The following is a 26,114-nucleotide window of genomic DNA, read 5'->3' as shown; positions in this document are numbered from 1 at the left end:
CAGAGCGTGTGCTTGAAGGAAGCCTATTTTTTCTGGGCACAGCAGGGGACTTAAAACCTGCCAGCTCTGTGCCTCCCTCGGGGACACCTGACACCTGCTAAGACTCACCTTTGGAGAGCAGGGTGGCTCTGCTTTGAGCTGTTTTTCCAACCAGGCCATCTGCAAGGAGCACTCTGGCATCAGCCCCGGTGAGCACAATCCCACAGAGCTGGACAGTGAATCCCTCGGGCCTGTCCCGTCCCTTCACCCTGGAACAAGAGCAGCGTTCAGCAACGAACCTTCCACCTCACCTGAGCAGCATTTAAATTGCAGAGGAATTGTGGGGATGAAAAGCTGTGAGTAAGGCTTGCCCAGGCAGCTGTAGGGTTCATGGCTGTGCACAGGTGTGTTCCAGCCCCGGGAGCTGCAGTGCTCGGCTGCTGGTGCCAGGAATCCCTTTCCTTCCAAGCAGCAGGTGCCCACACGGTAAGTGACCCCCCTTTCGTGGGGAGGTGGGTGCAGCTCCTGTGATCCCTGTGCATGGGAGGGGAGCAGCAGCAGCAGGAGGAGGAGCATATTTTCTCTGTGTACCTGCTGACACTCCAGTGCAGGAAGTTCATTTCCCAGGAGGAATAAAAGGCTCCTCTGATCCTGTTACAGGCCCTCTTGGTACCCCACAGCTCTTCCTGTGCTCCGTGAGGAGGATTTAGAATCAATCTAAAAGCAGGCTTTTACAGAAACACAAAGATACAGCATTAGTCATAGTGTGGTCCAAAAACCTTAAAAGCTGGCCAGGTATGTAGTTTGAATGCAAGGGAACGTCAGCATTCACCAGTTTGTTCAAGGAAAAATGTTACTTGGAGACAGTAAAAACAATCTGAGTAATTGCACGCTTTTCCCCTTGCTAAGAGGGTAGCACAGAGGAGAGGAAAAGATGGCAGTTAAGTAACAGAAATGTAATTTATTGTATCTTATGGAAATCCACTTTAAAAAGTTGCCTGTTTTAAAATTACTTCTGTTCAGTTGCATGCTTTTGGAGAAGTTACTTATTAAAGCAGTACAGATTAGCATCATCTACGTCCTACATCAACCTCTGCTGCCTCCGGTGCCCACTGGAAAACGCTCTGGGAGTACTCTCAGGAGGCACGTGAGCAGCACTTGACTGTGTCTTTAGCAGGGTAGCTCCCCACTCCCCAGCACAGGCAAAATTTTTCTAAGCATCATGAACAAGCCATAATAAAATAAAATACAATTCTCTCAATTACAAATTTAAATAAAGTGACATTATTCCCTTAGTTAAGTTGCAGATCAATTAAATTTATTTTTTTTCCAAAAGTTATTTACACATTTACAAGTATTTGTTTGGTATTTTACAAAAAGTTACATCAGGTCATTTTAGAAACATTTTTCTTTACAAAAGCTACATAAGCAACTACATTGAGTGTTGGAAAGAACAGCTATGTTGGATTTTAGGATATTAACTAAATCCCTATCCCCAGAGACAAAGCTAAGCTAAACAAAGTGCAAGGACAACTAGAAGACTTGTTCCCAAGCCTCCCTTTTCCTGTTAGTAGGAATGGTCCAAGCCCACAGCTGAAGGAGCTCCCGGGCTGGTAATTCTGCTGAGGGCTCGTCAGTGCCAACAGTGGGGGGGCTCAAAGGTGCTCTGGAAAAAAATGAAGTTTAGGAACAAACTCTGCAAGTTTGAGGGAGAAGGTGGCAAACTAAGAACTTTCCTGTGCAACACAGAAAGGATGTGGTCCCTGGTATTTAATCCCAGGCTGTCCTGGTGGTTTCTAGAGCTACACACTGACTACACGGACAGCCTGAGAGCATGACTTGCACGAAAATAATGCAGAGGTGCGTTCAGAGTTACAATGTCAGGCAAAAGGTTTGTGATGGACAGCTCTCTTTTGATGGAAACACAGATACATCATATTAACAGTTCATCTGCAAAAATCATTCACCCAAACACACCTTCCTTCTGCAAGTGCCCGAGGCACTGCTTGTTCCCTGACAAAATCTCCCCTTCCACCTGTGACTCCACAGAGCAGAGCTGTCAGTGCAATACTCCTGGATGCATCAAGTCCTGGTAATTAAGAGGAAGTAAACAAATATGGTATTTGGCAAGAACTTATCAGAGCACTGCATTAATGGCCATACTTTTTTAAAAAACAATTGAAAACGAGCTACTGCACGGTTTTGCTACACAACAACATATCACAGGCACACTGAGGGGCAGAATCAGGTTGGACTTGTGGCAGACTAGCCTGTAAAAGCAGGGAAGTGCATCACCTTTTTGAAGAGCATCTCAACAACTAAAATACCCACCAAATGTTAACACTGAATCTCCTCTATAAGCTGCCCTGCCTCCTCCAAAGGAGATGCTGAGCCATTTGTTAGACCAACATCCTCATCTGTTTGGTTTTTTTTTTTCCACATGTGCATTTTTTACATTTGGGTCCCATTTTCTCTGTTGGTTTCAAGAGGAAGCAGAGAAGTGACTCCTCCAGTGCACCTCAAAACTGCAACTCTACACTGCTTACCTGGAAGCCTGGAAATACTGCTGTACATTCTTTAGGTGGCGCTGGGTTTTCTACAGGAAGAGCTGAACACCAGAACTAATAAATATCTAGTGACACAACCTTAGGGCACGTTAGAAGAGCACCTCTGTATGAGCATTGCGTGGCAGGAGTCACAGACCCGGACAGGCCTTGGTGAGGAGGGCAGAGGCAGCTCATTGTCAGAACAGGCATTGCAGAAGATCTCACCACAGTTTCTACAGTGATGCTAAATAGTGGGGAGAAGATTAAAAGTTTAAATTTACAATGGAAATGTACTCAGCAATTGGAAAAATAAACAATATACACAGAGCAATCCGAAATGTGGCCCCTTTTACTTCTTGGGTCTGAGCACGGAATCAGCTTTCGAAAGGGAATTCACCCACGTCCCAAATTATGATGCAATCCTACACAGATCATGTTTATCTAGGATTGCACCACAGTGGTCTAGGTCCTTATACATTTATTACTTCTAGGGCCTTATTACTTTTTTATTTATATATATATGCTTTGCAGATTGCACCCAAACTCTGGATTAAGCACATATTCTGCAGTATAAAAATACAGCCTGAGCAATGAGATTCCAAACAGTGGATGCTTCTGTCAGGTACAAAATTGAGATTTAACATAAAAAGGTAAGACGAAAATTCCTGCATACATTATTAAAGCATGGAAATTACCATCACATTTTACTTTAAAATGACAATAAACTCACATTTTCTAACTCCACTGTATAAAAAGATGTCATAAAAAGACTTCCACACGTCAAATTGTAACAGTGCCAGAGCTGACATGTGTTTGAGATGAGGATTCCACAAAGTACTTAAATAATTTTAAAGTTTTAAAATATTCCTTTGTGGCACTTAACCAAAAGACACCGTTTCTTTTGAAATTAGGGCCCAGCTGCATCGTATGTATCAAAGAACTAGAAAGACACCTCAACAATAACTCTGCATTCACCTGAGCATTTACACTTCATGGCACACCTCTAAGATAATTAACTTTTTTTTCTCATAATAGTTACAAACATGTTGGAAGAAATCTTATTAAAAGTTTTACCTTCCTTTTGGAAAGCGAAAATTCCTTTTCACATATCTTGCAATGTGTGGCCTCTTTGTCCTTCAACCAAACCTGGCCCTGGAGGAAAAATTACCATAATTGTATGTACCTAATGAAGTTAAACTTTGGGCTTCAGGGGACAAGACAAATCAAGAGCAGAACCTTCACTGCCTGAATTGCTCAGTACCCTGGGACCAGTGTAATGTCACAAAGACACTACAGCAGCACAGGACTGCTCCAAAACACCCCAAACCCAAAAGGAGACAAGACAGAGCAAGTATAGGTGCAAAGAGAACATGCTTGAGGTACTAAAGATTTCAAAAGGAACAGTTAAAAAAAAAAGTTTTCTTTCCTCAAAGTACTACTGACCTGCAATGCTTTGTTGGCTTCTTTTATATCTTCTATTTTCAGCTTTGATCTAAAGAATAAGATAATGCTATTTCAAACTTCTACATGGTCAGTCACGGTCTAACAATTTAAAAAGTTGGTTTCAACCTCAAAAAATTCTAAGCCAAGTCCTCTGAAGAAGAGACAAGCCCACCCTGTGTCAGCATGGAGAGAGCGGCCTCCCCACAGCCACGCAGTGCCAGCCCACCCACCCCTGAGCCCCAGGATACACCCCCCCAGCTATTCCAGAGGGCATCCATGTCCCCTTTTAGCCTCTGCACACTGGGCACTGGGCTGCTTTGGGCTGGGGGACAGAGAATTGCCTTCACAGTGCCTGGGAGGGGCTGTGCTTTGGATCTGTGCTGAACACAGGCTGGTAATGGAGATGTTTTTGTTATTGCTGAGCAGAGCACACACAGTCCCAAGGCCCTTCCTGCTCCCTGTCCTGCCACACTGGGGAGGAGACTGAGGGTGATGGGAAGTTTGGAGGGCACACAGCCAGGACAGGGGATCCCAGCTGACCAAAGGGACATTCCAGAGCTGCCAAAATTAAAAATTAACAGACCTGACCTAACTAGACATATTCACTTCTCCTAACTGGTTAGTTACCAAAATAACAACATTATTGTCACAGACAGTCTAATACACTTGAGCACCATCTGATTATTGTTCTTAATTCGAGTTTATCTGACAATAATGACAGTCATCACGAATAATGGAATTACTCGCTCAGCTTGGATGCCAGTTCTTGGAGAGCAGCTTCTTGGTCTTCACATATCCTTTTCAGTTGCTTATTCTTTTCCTGAAGTTTAAGGAACTCCTTATAACAAAACAAACAAAGTAAAATGAAGCCAAACTCTTCCCAGGTTGTATTTGCCCCCTGCCTAGAAAACTGCTCCTGCCCAGAGCTGACTGTGCTGAGCAGGCCAAGGGAATGAGTGATCCATCCCACTGCTGGGGCTCCAAGTTCAACTTGGAACAGCAACCACTCACAATTAAACCAAAGCACTGAGCTCTGATCTGAGGGCTAAATGGAGAGTAAAACCCCCATTTTTTTCCTTATTCTATTTGTGAGAATACATTAATCTAATCTTCCTTTTCTACTTGCAGAAATTCTTAAAAATACCATGTCAAAGTTCATAATTAACTTTGCAGGCAATGTCTAAATTACTAGTCAAATTTTGCAGCAGAATTTACTTTTTTAAGGTTAATTATTTCTTGGGTCTCTATTCTCAGATGAGATACAGTTTCCTTCTCCTTCTGAAGATCATCCTCCAAGGTTTGCCGCCACTCCTTTTCTATCTTCAAATCTGTTTCCAGCTGAAGCCTAGAATATGTAAAACAAAACAAAACATCACTGTGCACTAGAGTATCATTTTTAAAAACAAAAATGAGTTTATTTCTGGGTGCAATAGATGATTATGGTAATAAATTATTAACTTACATGTTCTCCCAAACAGAAATAATGAATCGACATAACAATATTTTATGTATCGGTGCAGTAAACAAAGCATTGTCACTTAGAGAATGCTTTTAAAAATAAGTGTGTTTAAAGTACCAAGAATATGGCATAATTTTGAAGAGTTGACCTTTGATATAAATGAGTAAGAGAAGACTAACCACAAAATTCTGAAGTATTTTTAAAGCATGCATAAGTGAAAGCCCTCTTAACCTTAAACAGCTTGTTTCTAAAATAAACCAACCCAATCTGCCACAATGGTTGCAGATGTCTCTGGTACACATAAAAGTTATTTAATTTTACACCTGTAAATGTGAATTTTCTATTTTAGACATTTTATGGCATTTTGAACAGAATTGAAAATAAAGGAGCACGGACTTTAAATTCCTATTTTTATTGAGCTTTCTACATAACTGAGGTTCAACACAAAGAGGGAAATGGATTCTGTTAGTTTAACAGAAGGTCAGTTAAAGGAATTAGGGCTACTCTGATGGAAGGTCCATTCCAGCTGGAATTTTACTATCAGTTTCATGGAAGACTTGGTGTTTAGAGTGTTATGGAGAAACCAAAGGGTGGAAGCACACTGTTCAAACCTTGCAGATCTAAACTGTGCCAACACAAAAAGAGGAGAAAAATCTCAGAGTATTCATGCAAGGTCTTCTGATGGAAAACCTGTATCCACATTAATTTTCCTGGTTTAAAACCAAAACCACTTTCAAAGGAAAGACTTACATTTTGGGACACTACCTCAGCATCTGGCTGAAAAAGAAGTAACCGTGACCTGGGGGTTTCACAATTGCAGAATTCTAAGCCTGGGGTCTGAACTGTTCTTTTGCCCAAATCTGCAGAGACGACTGTGGTAGTAAAGTGAACATTTATCATGACAGTTCAACAAGTGTATTAACACTCAGAGCTGTGAGAGAGGTGGAGGGGGGGCTAATAATGGGATTGCAAATCACTGAATTTTAAGCCACAGATTTACTTCAATAATCAATGTGTTATCTTCTCAAACAGGGAAAATACCTGCCCTTACAGGTAGCTTTTAGCATTACATATTTCTTTAAATTAGTACTGAATGATTTAACAGGAGAAAGACTAAAGGGTTGGCTTTTACATTACTTTTTAACTTTTATGACTCTGGTGAATTTTTATTTTTTTATTTCCTGTGCAGTGGTAAGTTAAACCACTTCTGCCTTATTCACAAGCAGATCAACCAAACTATTCTTATGCCACTTCTGTTTAAGTTTATCCTACTCCACGCTTGTGGGTTTTGTTAAGAGTGTGTATTACTACTACTACTACACTATGTATTTTCCCCCACTTAGGATAATTCCCTCATGAATTAAGCTGGCACTTTTAGACAGAAAAATAATACTGTTCTTCCCCTTCCTTTCAAGCTGTACATCATTTTAGAGGCACTCAAAGCCAGCTTGACTTTCCTGGAATGGCATATTTTCTCCTGCATTGCCAGTACCTCACATTAAGATCTTTAGTATTTACATTCTGTTCAAAACCATTTCTCAACAACCAGCCTGGATCAGGACACAGGACATATTGCCATGTAGAATGTTTACTGCCATGTGTTTTTCCAAACAGCAAAGACATACTCACAGCTGTTTCTCCTTCTGGGAGAATTCCTTCTGCAGACTTTCAGATTTATTCACATATTCCTGCTTAAGTTTCTCATCCTCGGCCTCAGCCTCCATTTGGGCCTTCTCTGCTTGCTGCAATCTGGTGTAATTCAAATCAACTTTGGGTAAAACTGAAGCTAGAATTAGGGTGTAGAGGGTGAAGAAGACAAATAAAAGAAAAATGGGGAAATAGAAACATTTCTAAATAAAAACAAAGCCTGGGGGAAACTCACAAACTCAAACGAGAAATCCATCCAATGCCTAGAGAACTAGCCCGTGGCTTTTCCCAGTCAGAGAGCAAGCACTGTCAGCAATCACTGCTTTATTTTCTGCTCATGAATAACAGGTGCCAAAGCATGATGATACAGAGTTTGAATTGAAGCACAGAACTTGATGCTTTTCTTTTTCCTTTAGCATTCCTTCACGTGGTATTTTTTGAAGCTTTTTTTTTCCCCCCCAAATAAATCCTGTAGAAGTACTTGGCTCACACTAGTCACCCATTAAGAGGGGGCAGAGCATGTGTTGTGCAAAAGCAGCTCAAAACAATTGAGGCTTAAGGCTGAATACAGAGCACTGCAGTCAGACAGCAAAAAACTTAACTAGCCTAAGACATCAAAGTACACCCTGACAGGTCCCACTACACTTATAGAACTATTTCAACCACATCATATTCTTAAATTAATTTAAATAATCTGTATTAAAAATAATGCATTCTTACACTGGTTAAAATAGCTCCATATTATAGACAAATAAAAACGATTCATCAAGAAATGAGGGATTGGTTTTTTTATTTAATCTTTCCTTACTGAATTCCAGGGGTTTGTGCCTGCTTCAGCTACCACTCCCCTTGGAATCCATTACTTCACTGTGGGCCCTCCCTGCTTGGTCACCTCTTTAGTGCAAAAAAAAAAAGATGGATGTAATGTAACCAAAGGGAATGTACTAAAATGGGACTTGTGCTGCATCAGGCTACCCCTGCCTGGATGAAAAGGCAGGAGAGTGGGAGAGCCTGTGAAGGACCACTGAATGTCCCCACCTGCTGCATCCCATTTAGCAAAACTGTTTAAGGGTCTCTCAGGTAAGTGGTGGGAGAAATCTGAGAGATGCTTGATTTCTCAATTTCAGCAGCTACCTGAACACAGAGCAACTCAACTCCAGTGTCAGCTAAAAAGAGGTAAGTCAGCAATATGTTTGCCTCTGGGCTTCTGCTGATGCACCAGCAGGAGTTTGCAAAAGCTGCCAGTAAACAAGTGAACAAAGGCTGGAATTAATCTTATCCAGTGTGCACTATCTCAGCTGTCCCAGGGGGGTTGAGAATGATGCTCCCAGTCATACTTGCAATGGTAGTGCACAGAGGGCCAAAACATGCCAAGGAGAATACTGGGGAAAAGCAGGTCAGTTCGCTGTGCAGAAGCTAAATGAAGCTACACAGGACATTAACACCAACAGTGAGTTAAATCCTGCCCTAAATCACAAAATCTACTCCAGTGTAGTTTCCACAAGCAAGGCAGAAGGGGACCTGCTGCCCAAAAGCTGCAGCCCCGTCCCCCAGGTGCTGGGCCTACCTGCACTGCTGGCATTCACTCACTCAGAGGCTGAGCTGGCCCCAGCTGGATTGGCCACTCAGATGGTACTGGGGCAGACACTTCTCTGCACAGACTGTCAGATGGACAATGCTCCCATTCCTGCTATGGTCCACCCCCTGGTCTAGTCAGTGCTTGTGGTTTGGGTTTCCTTTGAGGATGGAAGATATTTACTTTTATTTTTCAGTAGCCAGCCCATGTTACAGGCTCTTTCTGACTCCAAACTAAGGAATAAGGCAGCATACAGCCATGGAGTAGAAACCTTTCTGTATTATTGTGTCCTGCCCACTTTTGCAAACACATCCCCTTCTGCTGAAAGACCTGAAGATGACTTTCCCAGTCAACTTGTACTACAAATTTCAGAGCAAACATCAGGAAGTGTATCAGGGGCAGTCAGGTGGTTAAACTCTCTTATTTCTGCAGTGCAGCCAAGCAGCAACTCACAGCAGAAATTCGAGTTGTAAAGGCAGCCTAGTGGTGGGTGGAGGGAAGGAAAAGGCTTTGGGCACTCCCACGGCTGTTGGGGTGTTGATGTGCAGACGCAGCCAGGCAGATCCTCCGCTGACAAACCAGCTGGACAAGTTCAGGGGCTGGGCCCTAACCCTAAACCCTATTTACCACTGCACCTTTCCCGGCAGCCAGCAGGGTGCAGCTGCTCTGGGCAGGAGGCACAGCTACAGGATTTACTGTCCCTCCTGTCTGGAGTCCCACCCAAGTCAGGCTCCATGAAAATATTTCACCACGTGACATCAGCAAAATGGAATTGTGCTTTAGCTGTTTTATCCCCAAACCCTGTCATTCTTTCACTGCACATACAGATTACACATGTTGGCAGCACCCTCTTTTCTCACACACGTTGTTCTGACAGAACACTCAGCTCCTCTTCCCTAAACTCCTGTCACTCTGTGTAAAACAGTGCTCGTTACAACCACAACACCCAACAGAGAGCCCGCTTTGGGTTTAAATACAGCCTACAACTGAAAGCAGTAAGCAGGGGAAAAGGTATTTAACCTCCTACAATAAACTTTGTTTGACAACTAAGAAGTGATTAAATAGCATTAGAAAACTAGCTCCCGTTTGCTTAGTAATAGTGCAGTAATTTACTGTTTTTTTAAGAGGGATAAGTGAGATCGGAGGTGATGTTCTTTCAGAAAACAAAACAGAACCCAGCTACGACCAGTTACAGTGCAGGATTTCTAATACCACTTTAAAGTCTGAATTCTAAAGTTCTGAAGGTCTATTTTATCAGTAACTACTTCAACCCAGCAGATGAGGAGGAGCTTTCAGAATGATATATCCTTGACAAGCTTATACTGGTGCTGAGCTTCATTGCTGGCACATTTGACGAATGACATTGCAATAGTCCTAGTTTGAGTTAACAGATCTTTGTCACTTCACGAATGCAGTGGACAAAAATCAAAGACAGATGAAGGCAGCAAAACATTAAAAACAAAAATTGGGATAAAGGATAAAAAGAAAAAGAAAAAAGAAGAAAAAAGGATGTCAATAAAAGAATATTCATGTCACTAATTTTTTTTTAATACATGTTTTTCATAATCAGATTTAAATGAAAAAAAAGACATGTCAAACACCAACATGACAGGGCTCATGGATATGTTATATTTTACAATTAAAAAGATCAATGTTGCATATAAGGCCACTAAATTAAAACATATGAGTCATATTATATCATGTAGTACATGCAGTCTAACTGTAATGTAAATTTATATTCTGGACTTTTAGTCTTTCACTTTTCAACCTTCCAGTGTGAAAACTCATTAGGTCATTGAAAATAATGGCACTTCCAAAGCAATGGAGAAAATTGTAACAGCTTCAGTAAATACACCAGTGATCCTTGAAGGCATTAAATGCTTATATTAAGCACATGCTTAAGTACAAGCAAGATTAATGCTTCAGTTTCTATTGCATTTCATTCAGGTGGGGGAAAAAATAGGTAATAATGAATCGTAATTTTGAAACAACTGAAAGAACAGCTTTTGATATCAGCACAAAAACCTAGGACCAGAAGAAAGATGGTGGAGGGAGAAAACTGAAAGATCAAGTTTGTGTTTCAAGGAAGTTGTATTTGTTAAACAGAAAAAAAAAGATCCAAGGGCAAAGCGCTAGGTGAAGTTTCAGAAAGGTTCATTTTAAACGTTCTACTTGAGAGCTACATTTCAGTGGCAGCTGTGTAGGAATGCAGTAAAACGTGAGGGGATGGAGTGATGAACGGAGAGAAACAGAGATGGGGCTGTACCTTTGTTCTAGTTGTTTCATAGCTGCATTAATTTGATTGGTCTTATCCTCTAATCGACTAATTATTTCACTCTTTTCTTTCATAGCATCTTCAGAAACCTGTGTTACAAAAAAGGTCAAAACTGAAGTTGGTGTATTTTGCACTGCTACCTCGTGGGGGCTTTTTCTTCAGTATCTGAAGGGGAAAACTTGCAATGACTTCATGTTTTAATTATTTTAAGCATTACCTTCTAAAAACCCTTGCTGACAAGTACTTAACATTCTATGCCTGGCAAATCTGTAGTTTTGTGCTCTGTGAGTGATGCTATTTTTTAAGCAAAAATGTTTCCCTTTGGTTTCCTTTCTTAGTTAATTATTTTGGAAGTCAACTTAAATTCACTGATCAGTAGCCCATTAGAACCTTAACAGTAAACAGTCAGGATGCTTAGTCCTGAAAATCACTAAGGTTCTCCGACAGATCCAAACCCCACAGACCCTCACACTGGAGAACAATCTCTTCTCATTTTTCTTTCCAGCTCTATTTATATTTCTTTTTCTCTGGTCCAGTTTCCTCACAGTTGCAGATGGAAAAGTAGCATCTTTTGTCCAGCACCTCAATTATCTTTTTGCAGCATCCTGATTTTTTTCCCCTCATTCTGCCACAGATTTGACTGGTTTCTTGTGCTGGTTTTGATAATTTATTCCATAAATCAAAGTAATGTTCTGCATTAATAATTCACTGGTAAACTTCCCCAGTGTTTTTGTTATCTGTTCACTGCACTCTGAGACCCAAATTCTCCCAAAAAGGCATTGCATTGTAACAGATTTTCTTAATTTGTTGACAGATAAAAAAAAAATGAAAAAAACTAAAAAATCCCCCAAAACTGTAATTACTTTTTTCTACTTAACACAGTCTTGTCTTCCTTTTCTTACTTGGAAAGGTCAGGTCTTCAACTCCTCACTATGTGCCTTTTGTTTTTTTAATACAACACAGGTCAAAAAAAAGTCATTATACAGAGGCACTATTACTCTCTCTCTTTCACACAGCATGTTATTAGGCCATGATCTTATCCCTACGCTCTTTTCTTCTATAAACACACCCAGTGGCTGCCTTCAGAACTTTGTGTGAAGCCATGTTTGCACAAGCAATGTTCCAAAATGTCCCACTGACCTAAGAAGCGCAAGGGAACCAAACCCCAAAGGAACAGCACATTTGACTGACCAGAATGGCAATGCATTTCTCTCACTTGCTTTGTCTGCAGCAGTTTTACCTGCAGCTTTTGGTACATTTCCATGTTAATTGCTTTAACTTCATCAAGCTGCTGGCGCAGGCCGATGAGGGTATCCTGCTTCTCATGGATATCCTTCTCCAGCAACTTCATGGCAAGCTCTATCTCGTGTTTCATACTGACTTGAACCACCAGCTCATTCTCCATATCCTACGAAACACAAGCACAGTGCAACACAGACTAAGTATGTAACTATGTAACACTCTGTCTTGAAAAAACCCCGGGAAGCCAACTCGAACAGAGCAGCAGCACCACCTATTTCACCCCTTCTGAAATTCTGCCCCTCTTTCATTTTGCAAATCATCCACTACATAAATGTTACACTCATATACTTAATGACCAATGGGTTTTTTTTAACTTCAGGGGAAGACAATTCACGTGACAAAAAATTACCCTGTCAGTGCTGCACAGAGTTGCCTCAGTATTAATTACAAAACCAGAACTAAAGTATTTATATTTAGCACAGACACAGAGCACGCAGTATTGCTAACAACTTAACCTAAAATTTCTCAAAGAAAAATATTCTTTCTCTACTATTCTTCAGCAACATTATTACAGAAATACTGATGTGCTGATTGCTCTGTTAAAAACCTCTTTTTATCACAGGCAGCAAGACTCACCTGCCGAAGCTGGGACTCCTCCCGAAGCTGCCTGCGAGCTTCACTGTACATCTCATCCAGACCCTGCCTGGAGTGTTTGTAGGTCTGAAGTTCTGCTTCAACATCCACTTTAGTTGCCTACAAAGATACAGAGAGTCTTTCTCCATCACAAGTACAGCAATTAATAGCAGAGATTCAGGGGCAACAAAATCAAGGTGATAAATGCATTATCCAAGCACAGCACAGACACGGAGAGAGCTGTTCCTGCCCCGTGACCATGAGTTTCACAATGAGAATTGAGTAAAGGTAGCAAAAGGAACATCTATACTGCAGCACTGTCCTCCTTCAGTGTCAGTTGAACACACAACTGTTTCAGTACTGAGCAATCCAAATATCTGCTTAACCTGGGCTTTTACCCATCATCCTGGGAAACACGTATGAGGAGTCACAGAAGGAGCTGCAAATCACAGTTGGAAAGTCAAGTTTAGCAGTTGGACACACAATGACTCCAGATACAACGAGACAGGCCAAAACAGACAGTCTGCCAACTAAAACACAGCCTATTTTGACAAGACTTTCACACAGTATTGTCTTCTAATAGGTCCTTTCCCTGATGAAAGTTGTTTCAGATTTGGACACATCACAGCTCACTTCAGGCTGAGATGTACAAACACAACGTCACGATGTTAAATGTGGTGAAACCAACATACCTCTAGATGATGCTGGGTTTTCATTAAAATCAGAGTATTTTCACTCCTTAATTGATGGTTTTCTTCCTGGAGTTTAATTATATTGTTTTTAGCTATCGCTAACTGAAAAGAAAAAACAAACAAACAAACAAAAAAAAGCAAAGCAGTGTGACCACTACTGTGAGTAGAAATAAAGGGAAAAATGTTCTGATGAATGCAAGACCAAGACATCCTCTGCTCTATTCTCACCTACCAAACAGAGGATTAATTGTTTTGAAGAAAACAAAGCTCCTGGTTTCAGTCCTGAGTCACTTTCATTATACAGCAGCACGAGTATTCAAGATACTTCATTATTCCATGTCTGGCAAAGAACATGCTTTCTTTTCCTTGCTTCATTAGGACTTAAAGACCCCCAGCTCCCCTTCCTCATCCTCAATTTTTTGTTTCCATTTGACTTCAAGTTCATCCAGTTTTATTCTCTTTTTTTGGACATCTTAATGTATCAAATGGAGCAATTTACATAGGAGAGCCTCCCCCAGATGAAAAGCAAACATATTTACAGAAGATGACACTTGATAACTGGGCCCTACAGTATATACCTTAACATCAGAATTATAAGCCAAATGATCAAACTAGGTGAGAGCTGGGCTGAGGGATTGTAAAGGACCCAGAATACTCTGAGAATTAACACTCAGAAACAATGTCTTCCCTCTGTGTGGATACATTACACCTCGAGTCCCTCCCACAAGCTGAATTTAGAGTTTTCAATTTTCCACTTCATTAACCATTTCTCAAGTAGCTTGGACTTAAAAAAAAAAAAAAAAAGATGTTGTGTCTTACAAAGATAAAAACATTGGAATCTAGTCAAGCATCAAAGATAAGGAGAAATAAAGGATATAAATATAAAACCAGAACTAGACAAGTCTAAAAGCTCTATATAGGCATACAGCAAACGAGTAAGAAACAATCCTTTGGCTAAAGCTGAGTAACAGAAATTGCTCAGTGAACTGCTTTCTGTCTCTCTGTAGCAACTGGTGCCATCCATTCTGGACTAGTCATCTGCACAAAATCAGACTGACAGCTGGCATTAGGAAAGGATTCTCTTCTCGTTTTGTCCAAAAGTTGGAAACTGCAATGTCACCCAGAATTAATTTCCCGATGCTACAGGCTACCTAGGCAAGCTGGCTTCAAATCCCTGCAGCTACTGCACCTTTCCTCTAGTGCAAAATAAAGGTATCTGAACCCATTATACAAAACTTACATAGAATAATACATTTAGCGAAACAGCCTTTGAGAGTAAATAATACGTTATACATTCCCAAAAGAAAACAATACCTCTTCGATCAGTTTAGTGTTTGATTTCTCCAGTGAATCAACCCTTGCATGGAGGCTGCTGACTGTGCTACTGAGAGGGAAAAAGAAAAAATGGTATTCAAAATTACAGCAAAACTCAGCCAACCAAGCACAAAAACTTTAATGTAAGGTACAGGGATTAATGGTTAAGAGCTAAAAGGTCTGCTCCCGTTATCTGAGGTTTCCCTAAATATAAGAAAATTACTCTCCTTTGTTGAATATTTTTATACTTCTTTACAATTCTCAGTGTCATCCCTGTCACTTAAAGTCCTGGTTGGCTACAACTTCACACGTATTCTCTCTTTCCTTTATCCTCACAACAATATCCAAAGCATCCAAAAGACGCTTTCCCTTCAAGGAAAATCCCTGCGTTTACAAAGAGTTTACAATCTCCATGTTATTTTCCCCTATAAAACAAAACCACCCTCCAGGTTCTCTTCCTCTAAAACACATTTCTTTTATAAAATCATTGATTTTTTTGAGATTTGTTCTGAGACTCTCTCCTTCTTGATGCTTCTTGATTTCATTTAGGAGTCTCATCAGAATTTTATTCCCTTTTATTACTCTTGTTTTTTACAGTATCAAACTACAGCCAGGCCTTTTCCATAACCTGACTGCCTGTTTCTGCTGGAAGCACGTGTTTTTTACATTGCACTTCACACACAGGAAAACAAAACACCATTTCAAACCAGACTATCTCTACTCCAACAGTAACTAATGATCAAGACTACCAGCATTCAAAAATTAAAAATACATTTCAAAAAGGGAACAAGATTAGCTGCGCTATGTACTCTACTTTGTGGGTTTGTTTGGTTTGGTTTATTGGGGTTTTTTTCCCTTTTAAGCTCCTCACACTGTTTAATTTTGTACAGTTCTCCTCAGGGAATTAAAATCACTGCTCCTGTGTTTGCACAGTACCCAACACAGTGGTGGACTGGGCTTGTTCCATCATGCAAAGTAAGGGGGAAATGCTGCTTTCCTGAAAACTGTCTCTACAGGAACCACAACCTACAAGTAGCTTCCAGCAAGCACTGAACTTAGTTTCAGCCCTAGGTGTTAAAGCTACAAACTAAAATGTTCTGAAAGGCAGAGAAACAAAAACACGTGGATTCACCCAGAACACTCAAATCCAGCTCGAATCCAGACCAAGCTCCTTGTACCTGCGAAGTTACGAACTGTGAGGACCTTCATCAGCTTTGGCCTGCTGTTTTTTGCTTCTTTGAAAAAATAAAGGTTCTGACTGCCAAAACGAAAAGCATGAAAACTCACACTTCCTGAGCCTTCCCTGGAGAGTGTCCTTTCCTACTCCACTAAATCCTCAGCTTAAACATCAAGAACTTGCACCTCTTTCTTGGAGTTCTTTCCCAAAGCTGTGGTGCAACAGGAATTTCCCTGTAAGCCTGCCCTGACACACACACTTCTAAGTAATACTTACTTCAGTTGCCTGTTTAGTTCTTCAACATAATTCTTTTGGTCCAATATTGCAGCAATCTGAACATCTCTAAAGCAAGCACAAAATGAAACTAGCTTTAACAAAATGATGTATTGAACCAGTTTCTGAAAATATGCACATCTACCATATGCAAATGTCCACCTTAACTGTGTTCTTAAAAAGAAAGGAAGCAACTTCATCTCACAGCCATGAACACATTGTGATAGCAGTAAGAGAGAAAGAAATCCAGTGCTTTAACTGCAAACAATTCCTGTATATGAAGCCTAAGAACACACACAGTCTGAAAAGAAAAAGGATGATTATTTACTCTGCCATAACTCTGGTTCTTTGAAACAATGACTAAACCCCAAGCTGAGGGCTTAGAGGTCTGCAGGTTCCTTTTCACTGCCACCCTGCAATCCTCCAGTACTGTCTAGCAGGTAAAAGCAGTAGGTGATGCTGCTGGAGTTTGCTCCAGAGTGCAAATGTTCTTCCAGCTAACCAATCATACAAAACAATTTAGGATGCCATTTTGCTCGAGACTGAAATCAGAAGATTTCATTTCTAGGGAACCTGACTTATTTCTACAAAGGACAGGGCCCCACTCAAGAAATCATTTGTTAATATGCAAAATCAGAGGTATTTGGTGAGGACATACCTTTCTTTACCCCCGATGTCATCATCACTCTTCAAATACACAGAGAAATCAATCACCCCAACCTAGTGGAAAGCAAAGGTACAGTTTCATATCATGCAAATAACTGCTGATATTTACAGCCTTGAGATTGGTCCAGTTTCAGCTCAAAACCTGAACTATACCATTTTAAACGAGATTCTTTTTTTTTTTTAAGTGTAGATTCCATATTTACTAAGAATTATGTTACACCTGAATAAAATTAACAATGTGCCATGTACCAAATTCCAAAGAAAAGATGACTTATTCCTCTGACTGAGCTTAGCCACAAGCTTAGAGGAAACTTTCATTTAGGGAATTACCAGATACTCCACAGCCCTATCCCTGGCTGATTAGTGTTTCACATGATTCCCTGTCACAGCACACCTCCCAAACTGATGTTACCCCCCATGTTTTGTTTTACAATATTCCTTGTCAAAATAATACCACCTCTCCACAACTGCTGATTCCCAAGGGGGACAAATCAACTGCATTCATTTTTTTAACCTTTTCCAAATCCGAATCTAATTAATTTATTTCGTATTCAATTGTAATTTAATCATATATACTATATATTTAACACTGCCACGAGTTCTGCTTCCAGCTCTATTCATGAATGTCTAACAAAAGTATTGAACCACGTTTGCTTTACCAAACCCCTTCCTTTTTGGTCTCTAGCAGCCTTTTCACAAAAGTATTTCCATTTCTCTGATCTACTGCTCTTTTCTGGAGCTCTCTTTAGCTTTTGGATACTTGCTAAGTCTAACATTTACTTGTTTTATACAATACAGTCAGTATCCTGTGATGGTCTTCTACTTGTTCTTTCCATGTCTTTGCTAAAAAGTCTCTTCTCCGAAAGCTTTTTTAAAATGTATTTTGTTTCTTAAAGCCAAGCACTACCTCTATTAAAAAAAAGGTAAAATGTTCTCTCTATAAAAGTTGCTTTATTTTAGTTCTCCATGTGTGCACAGGCACATTTCACCACTGAACAGCATTCTTTTAACATGCCAAAACTGCTCCTGGCTGTGACTTTCATCAACCTCCAAAAGTTTTGTCTTTCTGCTCAACACAACTTGCTGCTTCTGGCTTCTCTGCGAAGGTGCCTTATTTATACCACTCTTCACTAACAGAATTACTCTGGACACTTTATAAATGTCACATCTGGACAAGTTGCAAACAGAATCTCATCTGCACAGCCACTTCTACCTTCTCAAATGAAGCTTTACCTCCCCTCACACAGCAAGGCCACCAAGTGACCCAGAGGTGCAGCTGGTAACGGGTTTGGGGATTTACAGTACAGGCATTTCATTCTCAATACCAAGAGCAAGTTGGTAAGTTTTTTATAATTACAGGCCTTCCAGTGTTAGATCTTCTTTTACACAAGATGGGTGTCTAAAACTAATATTAGATGGTAACCAGAACAAACAATCAAGGACAAGTTAACCCTTTGATCCAACAACACACATATCCAGTTAGCTATAAGTTTTCTTTCCCAGAGGAATTGTTTTTCATCAAATATGTGCTGCAATACAGCAATAATCACTTAAACTATTAAGATTCTTTCCACAAAGAAGCTGAAAAAATCCTCAGGACTGAACACAGTCTACATTTATTGGCAAATACTTGTGCATCTGCCTTCAAGGGAATGTGTTAAGATTTCCTTGGAAAAGATTGAAATTCAAAGTCAAAGCTCGTCGCAAAGCAGAAAGAATTCCAAGTCTTGTTTTGAAGACTGAAAGTAGTCCCACCTCTCATAAGGTTGTTATGCAAAGAGAGTTTTTGTTCCAGGTCCTTGTATCATTCCTATTATGTTCCAGAAAGGCAATAAATGAACCAAGCAGGATAAACTGATCAGGGAACATCCTCCAGAGGAGAAGGATGAGTTACACAGTGAGGATGGAAACAACTCTGCCTTGTTACTATTGCATCCATGTGACGACAAAGCATAACCCTGCACCCTTGCACTCTGACAATCACCACCATCCAAAGGCCTGACCCACCTGATATGAGGTTAATTCAACAGCCCCATGGCCCCAGGGGCTGGATCATCACACCCTGAACAGTCTCTGGTAAGATTTCTAACAAATCACAACTCCATAGTGAAAAAATTCACTGGACGTAAACATCCTATGGATTGCACATACATTCCTTTACCTGTGTTGACTTACTTGTGAATCCAGGTCTTCTCCCTTCACACACAGGTTGGCATCTATCACATTTAACCCAACCAACAGCCCAACAATTACTGCTCCTTCTTCCTCCATCATCAGTGCGTGATACTCATAAAATTCACTGTTAAAGAAGAAAATTGCATCTTATTGGTGTATTCCCTATATATACATCCAATAAATTAATAATAAGTGACATACAAATTTGAATTGTTTCTCTTACTGTAGCCTTCCTTACAACATCCTTCAAGATGAACTGGGCCTGCCCATACTTCCACCTCATAAATTCCAAGTGCGTGGTTTGTATCAGAGGCTATTATAAACTAAGATACTCCCTTTGGCTCCAGAAATCTGAGCCACAAGTTGCTGGATGGTTGGGATGGCTGAGGGCAAGGTTTTATTTGCCTTAAAAAACAAACTAAACCAAACCAGAAAAGGCTCTTCTGTACACATTTGCTATCAGCCATTTTTGAACAGGATACTACAACAGATGGATGTCTGGCCACACTGACTCAGACAACTCTCATGTTGTTAAGAAGCACTGCAATGCAAGGCAAAAGAAGAATGGTAAAAAAATTACCTTGTGTGAAAAAATGACTGGACTTTAATGAATACACGCTTGAAATTCAAGAAGCCAAGGATGAGATTAAATTTGTAAAAGGCAAACATAAAGGGCTGAAATGCTAAAAAGGTTCTTAAAATAAAAATACTTCACTAAACGACAGCACACCAGCACCTTCTCCTCCTTGTACTTTTTAAAGAAAGTTTTAGATTCTATATGACAAACTGTGTTTTCAATGGAAAAGTCCACAGCTATTGAACAGCAAAACGACATCCTGACATGGCAGCATTAGCTAGGCATACAAAACTAGTCTGAAAAATATGGACAGCTTATAGCACTGAAAATCAGATGAACTCCAGAGGTTTTTAGTCCTTATTCTGCGTGGTGGAGGAATGCATAATTGTTTTTTTTTTTAAGGAGACTAACCCTCTAAAAAGAAGTTCAAACCCAAAATCTAACGGGTTGTTTACCTGAGGAGATCTCTCTGGATGATCAAACAGCGAAGATAATCGGCCATTTTCTTTTGCATCAGTGCCAACCGCAGCCAGGCCCGGGCACGGCCCAGCGGCGTCCTGAAACAAAGGGCATCAACACAAACGGCCCCAAATTAATAATATGTTGATTAATTCATGGTCTGTAACATCTTATTGGTATTCTGGGAGAGCAACTGGTATTTCTGGAGCGGTATTTTAAACTGTTGAGCATCACAGTCTGGGAAGCCACAATGCCCAGGCTTTGACTCCCAGTTTTGGGGTAACAGAAAAATTTTCATCTACTCAGCTGAGCTCGGGAGCAGATCCTGGAAAGAACAGGACTAGAGAAAGCACAAGAGCCTGATAATCTTGAAAGTCCTGTTTCCTGCTGAAGTAAAATGTTTGCAACAGTTCAGGCTCCTTTCTGCAATTTGTTTATAAAGTTTTCAGAGGAACTGCAAGAAGAGTAACAGAAGGCCCATCACAACTCCCCATGCCAGCCTGCCTTCCCAATCCTGTTCTCTGGGTCTGAACACGGACTGAATTGTAGCTTTAACTTACACCTGTGTACAAATTCTGTGCCTTCTTAGGAAAGCAAGGCAAAAAAGGTGAAAATGTATGTAAAGGGCAAACATGAATATCCAACAAATTAAATCTGGACCTTTAGCTCTTCCTCTCCTAGTGCCTGCACACTTAGAAGTGGTAGGCACATAAATGCAAAAAGCTCCACACAAGCTCTATCTGGATAGCAGGAGAATAACATGCTGGCAAAGGGTATTATTTCATCTGGCCCAAGAACAAATAACAATTTATATGCCTAAGTGCTTTAGGTGAGTTCTAAAGCTATGCATTATAACCCTTACACTGCCACATCCCAATCACAGCACAAACAAACCTTTTTGGAATTTCATGTGCAGCCAATTATCAACTTATATACAAAAGCAGAGTGCAGTGGAATAGGAGGAGATTGTAGCTCACAGCATAAATTTATATTTGAGTAGGACCCTGCACACAAGAACATGAAAAGCTGCCCAATTCTTTCCTCTCTGGTCTGTCACCTTTCAGTTTTACACAGCCTTTGCTGACTGCACTCAGTGTTTGCTGCAGTTCTAGACTGCAGAGGCATTGACACACAACCTGCTCCTTTTTGCACCGTTGTTGTCCACCGTTCAGGAAACTTTTCTCCCAGGAGCATCAGAAAAGAACACAGAAACACTACTTTTTGGCTGGTTTGTACAGAACAAGCAAAGCTAGCATGACTCCCCTGTGCTCCCCCCAGTATCAAAGCTAGCTGTTCAAAGTCTTAATATGAAATGAAATCATGAGACACCTGTAAATTCTTAATCAGGTCCTTTACTTTCCTGTATTTTTCCCAGTAGTACTTACTTAAGGCCAGGCAAATCTCTGACACTTGCTGCTATTTCCTCGGCTTCTGGATATAATTTCTCCACAAGTTCCAGAGGACCCCAGATGGTTTTATTGTAACTTAGAAAGGATTTTCTTACTATGAAAAGAAAAATTAATTAACTGAATTAATTTAAATCACTGCAGTAGCTTTCTTCCTACTACCTGTTGTGTAAAAGGGTTAACTGCTGAGTCTAGGCTTCCAGATAACTCCCAACTTCCACACTGGTCAGCTCACCAGTATCCAAAGCCAACTTCCCACTTACTTTGCTGGGAATGTAAAATTGATGTGCTAGAACAAAATAATACAAAAAGGATGTCTAGCTAAAAATATATACTAAATACATACATGCAGTTGAGGTAATCCCTGGACCACTTACAACAAATGGTGTAGAAAACAAAAAGTTGGGAAACGTGGAAATACACGTGACGAAGAATGAATGATATTATTAGTTATAAAAGCTGACAATTTACATATTTTTCAATTCTTAATGCAACATAAGACGCTTTTTTTTACCTAATTCAAGAAAGAAAGGAAGAAAAATGACACATTTGGGATGAGAAATATGCAGGTAGAGCCATTACCACACCTTTCAAGCCGTGCTTGAGGCAGTGCTCCATGACAACGAAGAACTGCTGCAGAGGGGGGTAGTCGGAATCCAGAGTGCGGCCAAAGCTCAGCGCTGACTCAATGAGGCCTTTGATACTCAGTTTAGCCATATTCAATAAGTTTGCTCTTTCTACAGCTGTAGGGTCCTTTACAGCTAGAGACAAGAGAGAAAAACCGTGATGGTTCAAGTCTCAGGAGAGAGGCAGAGTGATGAAAGGCTGCCTGGCCGCCTCGTTCAGACCTGAACCTGGGTGAACTCCCAGGAAGGACTCAGGAAGTGCTGCAAAGCACCACCCTAGGGAAAAGCACCCACTCCGAGTCAGAGAAAAGTACCCACTACAACAAACGTTCTTATTGAAGTGTCAGCTTAGGTACCATGCTGTCCCAGTCAGTAAGTGCAGATTAACACAGGCACCACTGCTGCACCCCAAACTCTGCTGCAGGACTGCCATCAGTGCTCCCCCCATGGCACTAAAGCAGCATTCCTACTAATGTATGTATTTATCTCGTGTACTGTAGTCTAGTCACAGAAGCAGGCATCCTACTTCTTATCTACAATCACTTACTAATTAATTAACTTTAATTTCACAGTGACACAAACCTTCCTTCTTAGGCTGCACAGAGTCTCAGCCACTAAACAAGGAGCAGTTTCAGGAAAATGTTACATATTACATACTGAAAATTCAGTTTCTCATCTAGCCACAAAGTATTTGCTACACAGGAAAGCTTAAGAATTAAAGGGTTTGCTTTAAATTAAAGTTTTTTGTAAACTTTACAAAGTATACACTACAAAAATACATTTGGGGATTAAATCTAGTCCATAAAAAACCTACAGCTTTTTACAGTCATCTTAGTCTGACAGAATGGACAAGATTCCTCTTCGTAGAGCTCCTGCTACTGAAATCAGTGTTCAGGAAATTCTTAGTTTATTTTCATTTGTAGTGAAGCAGTTCAAACAGTCAGATCAGCCTCTATTTTGTCAAACTAAAACACAGACCAAACAACCCTCTGTTAATTCACCATGATCAAAGTAACCGGGAAAGAAGCAAAAAGAGATGATGATTTACTGTTTAATTGAATCCAAAAAATGAAGCAAAAATCCAAATACATCCCATCTGAGACATAGATGCCAGAATATCTAGAAAGATCTGTGTTTTAGAAAAAATGTGAGCCTGTTCCTCTGCAAATCTCAGTACTGGTATATCTGTTTGCACATCAGAAAGCACAAAAACCATCATAACAGATGGATATTTTCTCAGTTCCTCAACAGCAGGGGAATGATTTCTTTGATTTCTTTCATTTCCTGCATACCACAGCTTTAGGTATTTAGGTATTAGTTATTAGAAACTTAGGAAATTACTTTCTAATATTATGTTTTCCTACCTGCCTTCCAAATACCCAACTACTCTACTACCGTCCAGTATAACCTATTCCTAGGAAAAAACCAAATCACTGAGATGACTTACCTGAGACAACCTTAAAACCTCCTTTTATAGTCCCCCGATTCACCATACCTCAACGGAAAACCCCAGAAGACACCAGGAAACCACGAGAGACAGTGTTCTGGCACAAATGTGCCCAGCTGGCAGGGACAGCTCCCTGCTTTGTCTCCTGCCTCTCTGCTCATTCAGTGCCAGGACTGACAGACCCTGCCCGGGGCAGGATCAGCACAGGGTGCCTGGCTGTGGCAGGTGAGACTTGCAACAAGAGGAGCCTTGCCGTGGGTAAGGCAGACTTCCTGCTGCTTTATTAGGTCTGCTATGGACAGTACTAAACACAAGTGTTAGCGTAGGAAACGCCTTGCTTGCTGCAGCCTTCAGGTGGATAGCTCTCCCTTGCTGCATACCCTCTTTATTGCCCAAAGCCATCGTACCAATTCCTTTTTCAGGTGACCTCATTTTGACTTTTGGAGCTGATCCTGCCCACAGACAAGACTCTCGGATCTAGTGTCCTTTTAACTGTCAGCCCTCTCGTCTGCTTCTTCCGAGGTAAAATGCATTTTAGGTCTGTTTTAAAGCGTGGTCTAGCCGCATATAGCTATTTTATTTCATCCGCTTCTAAATAAATAAATAAACAAACAAACAAATAAATAAAATATTTAGCATTTAACGTGGCGTGTAAAATCCTAAATGCTAACTGCTGCTCAGGTACCGTACGGGGTGCGGCACAAACAGCAGAAGGAGCTCTGAGGGCTCCCCTCGGCCCCGAAGGCGCTGTTTGCCGCTGGCCCTGCTGTTCGGCATCACCAGGGCCGTGGCGCAGGGCACGATGTTCCCGCCGCCCGGACGGGCAGCCGCGGGCTGAGCGGGGTCTGGCTGCGGCAGCGGGCGGAACGCGAGCCCGTCGCTCCCGGCAGAGCCCCCGCACGCACCCGCAGCCCCAGGGACCCCGCGGCACCGCACCCCGAGCCCACGCCGGCCCCGCTCCGGCCCCGGCGGTCACCCCTGCCCCGCTCCCCCCGCCCGGCCCCGCGGCCCCCGCCCCGGCCGGCCCCGCTCCCGGCGCCGCAGCCGCGCTCACCCATGGCCGGAGAGGAGGAGCCGCCGCAGCCGCTCCCTGCGGGCCCGCGGCCCCGCCCGCCCCGCACGGCGCCCCCGGCGGCGGGAGGACCCGCCCCTATCGCCCTGTCGCGACAGATCCCCCCAGCCCGGGCAGGGGGCGGCAGCAAGAGAGCCGGGGCAGGCTGCGGCACACGAGGCCTCTGACATCAGCTAAGCACAATCAGCAGCACGAACCTGAGCCTTCCCTACCCCTCTCGCCGCTGAAAGCTTCAATCCCGAACATTTATTCCAAATGATAATTCTCTAACGCCGGAAAACGTGTATCAGAACAAGTAGGAGTAGTATTCCAGAAAAAAAAAAAAATCTTTGAGTTTAGCACCTTAGAACATAGTACGGTGGAAATAAAAGGTAGTATTTAAAAAAAGTCAGGTTTTGGGGTTTAATTTAAAAAAGACCTAAAACATTAATATCACCAGAAAAAAAATCAACACAACAACAACAACAAAAAAAACCCACAAAAACAAAACAAAAAAACCACACCAAAACACACTGAGGCATTAAACACAAAGCATTTCTGTCACACCCAGATGGGATCTCAGTTTGTGCTTACTGCACCCTGAGCACTACAATTTGCTTTGCTTAATAATTGTTCTAAATCCTGATCTTTCCCCTCCTTAGACAAGCCTAATCAGAAAGCTGTAGAACAAAAAGGTGTCCTTTACCTTGCTCAGCTTCAGAGATGGCACACAAAACTGCACAGAGAAAACGGGCCTGCAAGGAAGGACCAAAGGACAAGGGCAGCACAGGCCTGGAACAGTACACAGGGACAGGCACACTCTTTGATTGATTGATAGATAGATAGATAGATATTAGATAGATAGATAGATAGATAGATAGATAGATAGATAGATAGATAGATAGACAGATAGATAGATAGACACACATTCACTACATACATTCAGAGTGTTTTAGAGCATCAAATCTCAATTTTGTTGGAGAATACCAGACCAAAACATGGTTTCATCTGTAGATCACTCCTCGATCTAAGTTTTACTATACAAAAAGAAGGAAGAATGCATTTTATAAGTAGATAAGGAAATGTTCTTGTGCTCGAATTTGTTTATAAACCTTTTAGTAGCATGCGGACCATTTCCTGGATAAGTAGAACTCGGTATAAGAAAATAGATTAGCTAAGTCTTAGTGTTTTGTACATGTAGATTCTAAATATAGAAAGAAAAACTCTTCTAAACCAGTATATGTTGTTCTGAAATTGCTACTATAATGAACAGTGTATTTTACTGTATTTTTTCCATCTTATGGAAGTCACAGAGCACAGACACAGTTGATGCAACGTGTATTTTCACCAGAAAAAGGAGGATATCCTGTCAGATACTAAAATGATATTCAACTGTTAAAAATATTTGTATTATATAAAGCACAGTATTAACAAAGTTTAAACAACTGTAA

At 41.2% G+C, this 26,114-nt stretch overlaps 1 protein-coding gene across 7 annotated transcripts; it reads right to left on the bottom strand.

Annotated features, from left to right (window-relative positions):
• Nucleotides 1–1,275: 1,275 nt before the first annotated feature.
• On the bottom strand, nt 1,276–25,031 carry RUFY2 (RUN and FYVE domain containing 2). Of its 7 annotated transcripts, XR_005565631.1 has the most exons (19): nt 24,882–25,021; nt 22,127–22,300; nt 21,519–21,636; nt 20,130–20,231; nt 19,098–19,221; nt 16,915–16,976; nt 16,260–16,325; nt 14,807–14,876; nt 13,493–13,594; nt 12,804–12,920; nt 12,166–12,333; nt 10,917–11,014; nt 7,057–7,176; nt 5,184–5,313; nt 4,712–4,806; nt 3,969–4,017; nt 3,600–3,677; nt 2,526–2,769; nt 1,276–2,068 (listed from the first exon to the last, which is right to left on the bottom strand). XR_005565631.1 is itself a non-coding variant. In XM_027750569.2 (18 exons), exons 1-18 carry the CDS (start codon nt 24,928–24,930, stop codon nt 2,626–2,628), a joined length of 1,863 nt encoding a protein of 620 aa, XP_027606370.1. In that variant the 5' UTR covers nt 24,931–25,031; the 3' UTR covers nt 1,276–2,625. The 7 variants fall into 7 exon arrangements, 6 of the variants coding, with proteins under 6 accessions (XP_027606370.1, XP_027606369.1, XP_027606374.1 ...); XM_027750569.2 differs by having other exon boundaries at nt 1,276–2,769; nt 14,807–14,873; nt 24,882–25,031; XM_027750568.2 differs by having other exon boundaries at nt 1,276–2,769; nt 24,882–24,988.
• Between the last annotated feature and the right edge of the window lie 1,083 nt (nt 25,032–26,114).

The sequence above is a fragment of the Pipra filicauda genome, unplaced genomic scaffold, assembly GCF_003945595.2.
Source record: "Pipra filicauda isolate LSUMZ 115617 unplaced genomic scaffold, ASM394559v2 scaffold4_size7858003_pilon, whole genome shotgun sequence".
NCBI classification, from domain to species: domain Eukaryota; kingdom Metazoa; phylum Chordata; class Aves; order Passeriformes; family Pipridae; genus Pipra; species Pipra filicauda.
Note: the sequence above shows the minus strand (reverse complement) of the source record. Positions and strands in the feature narration are given on the sequence as shown.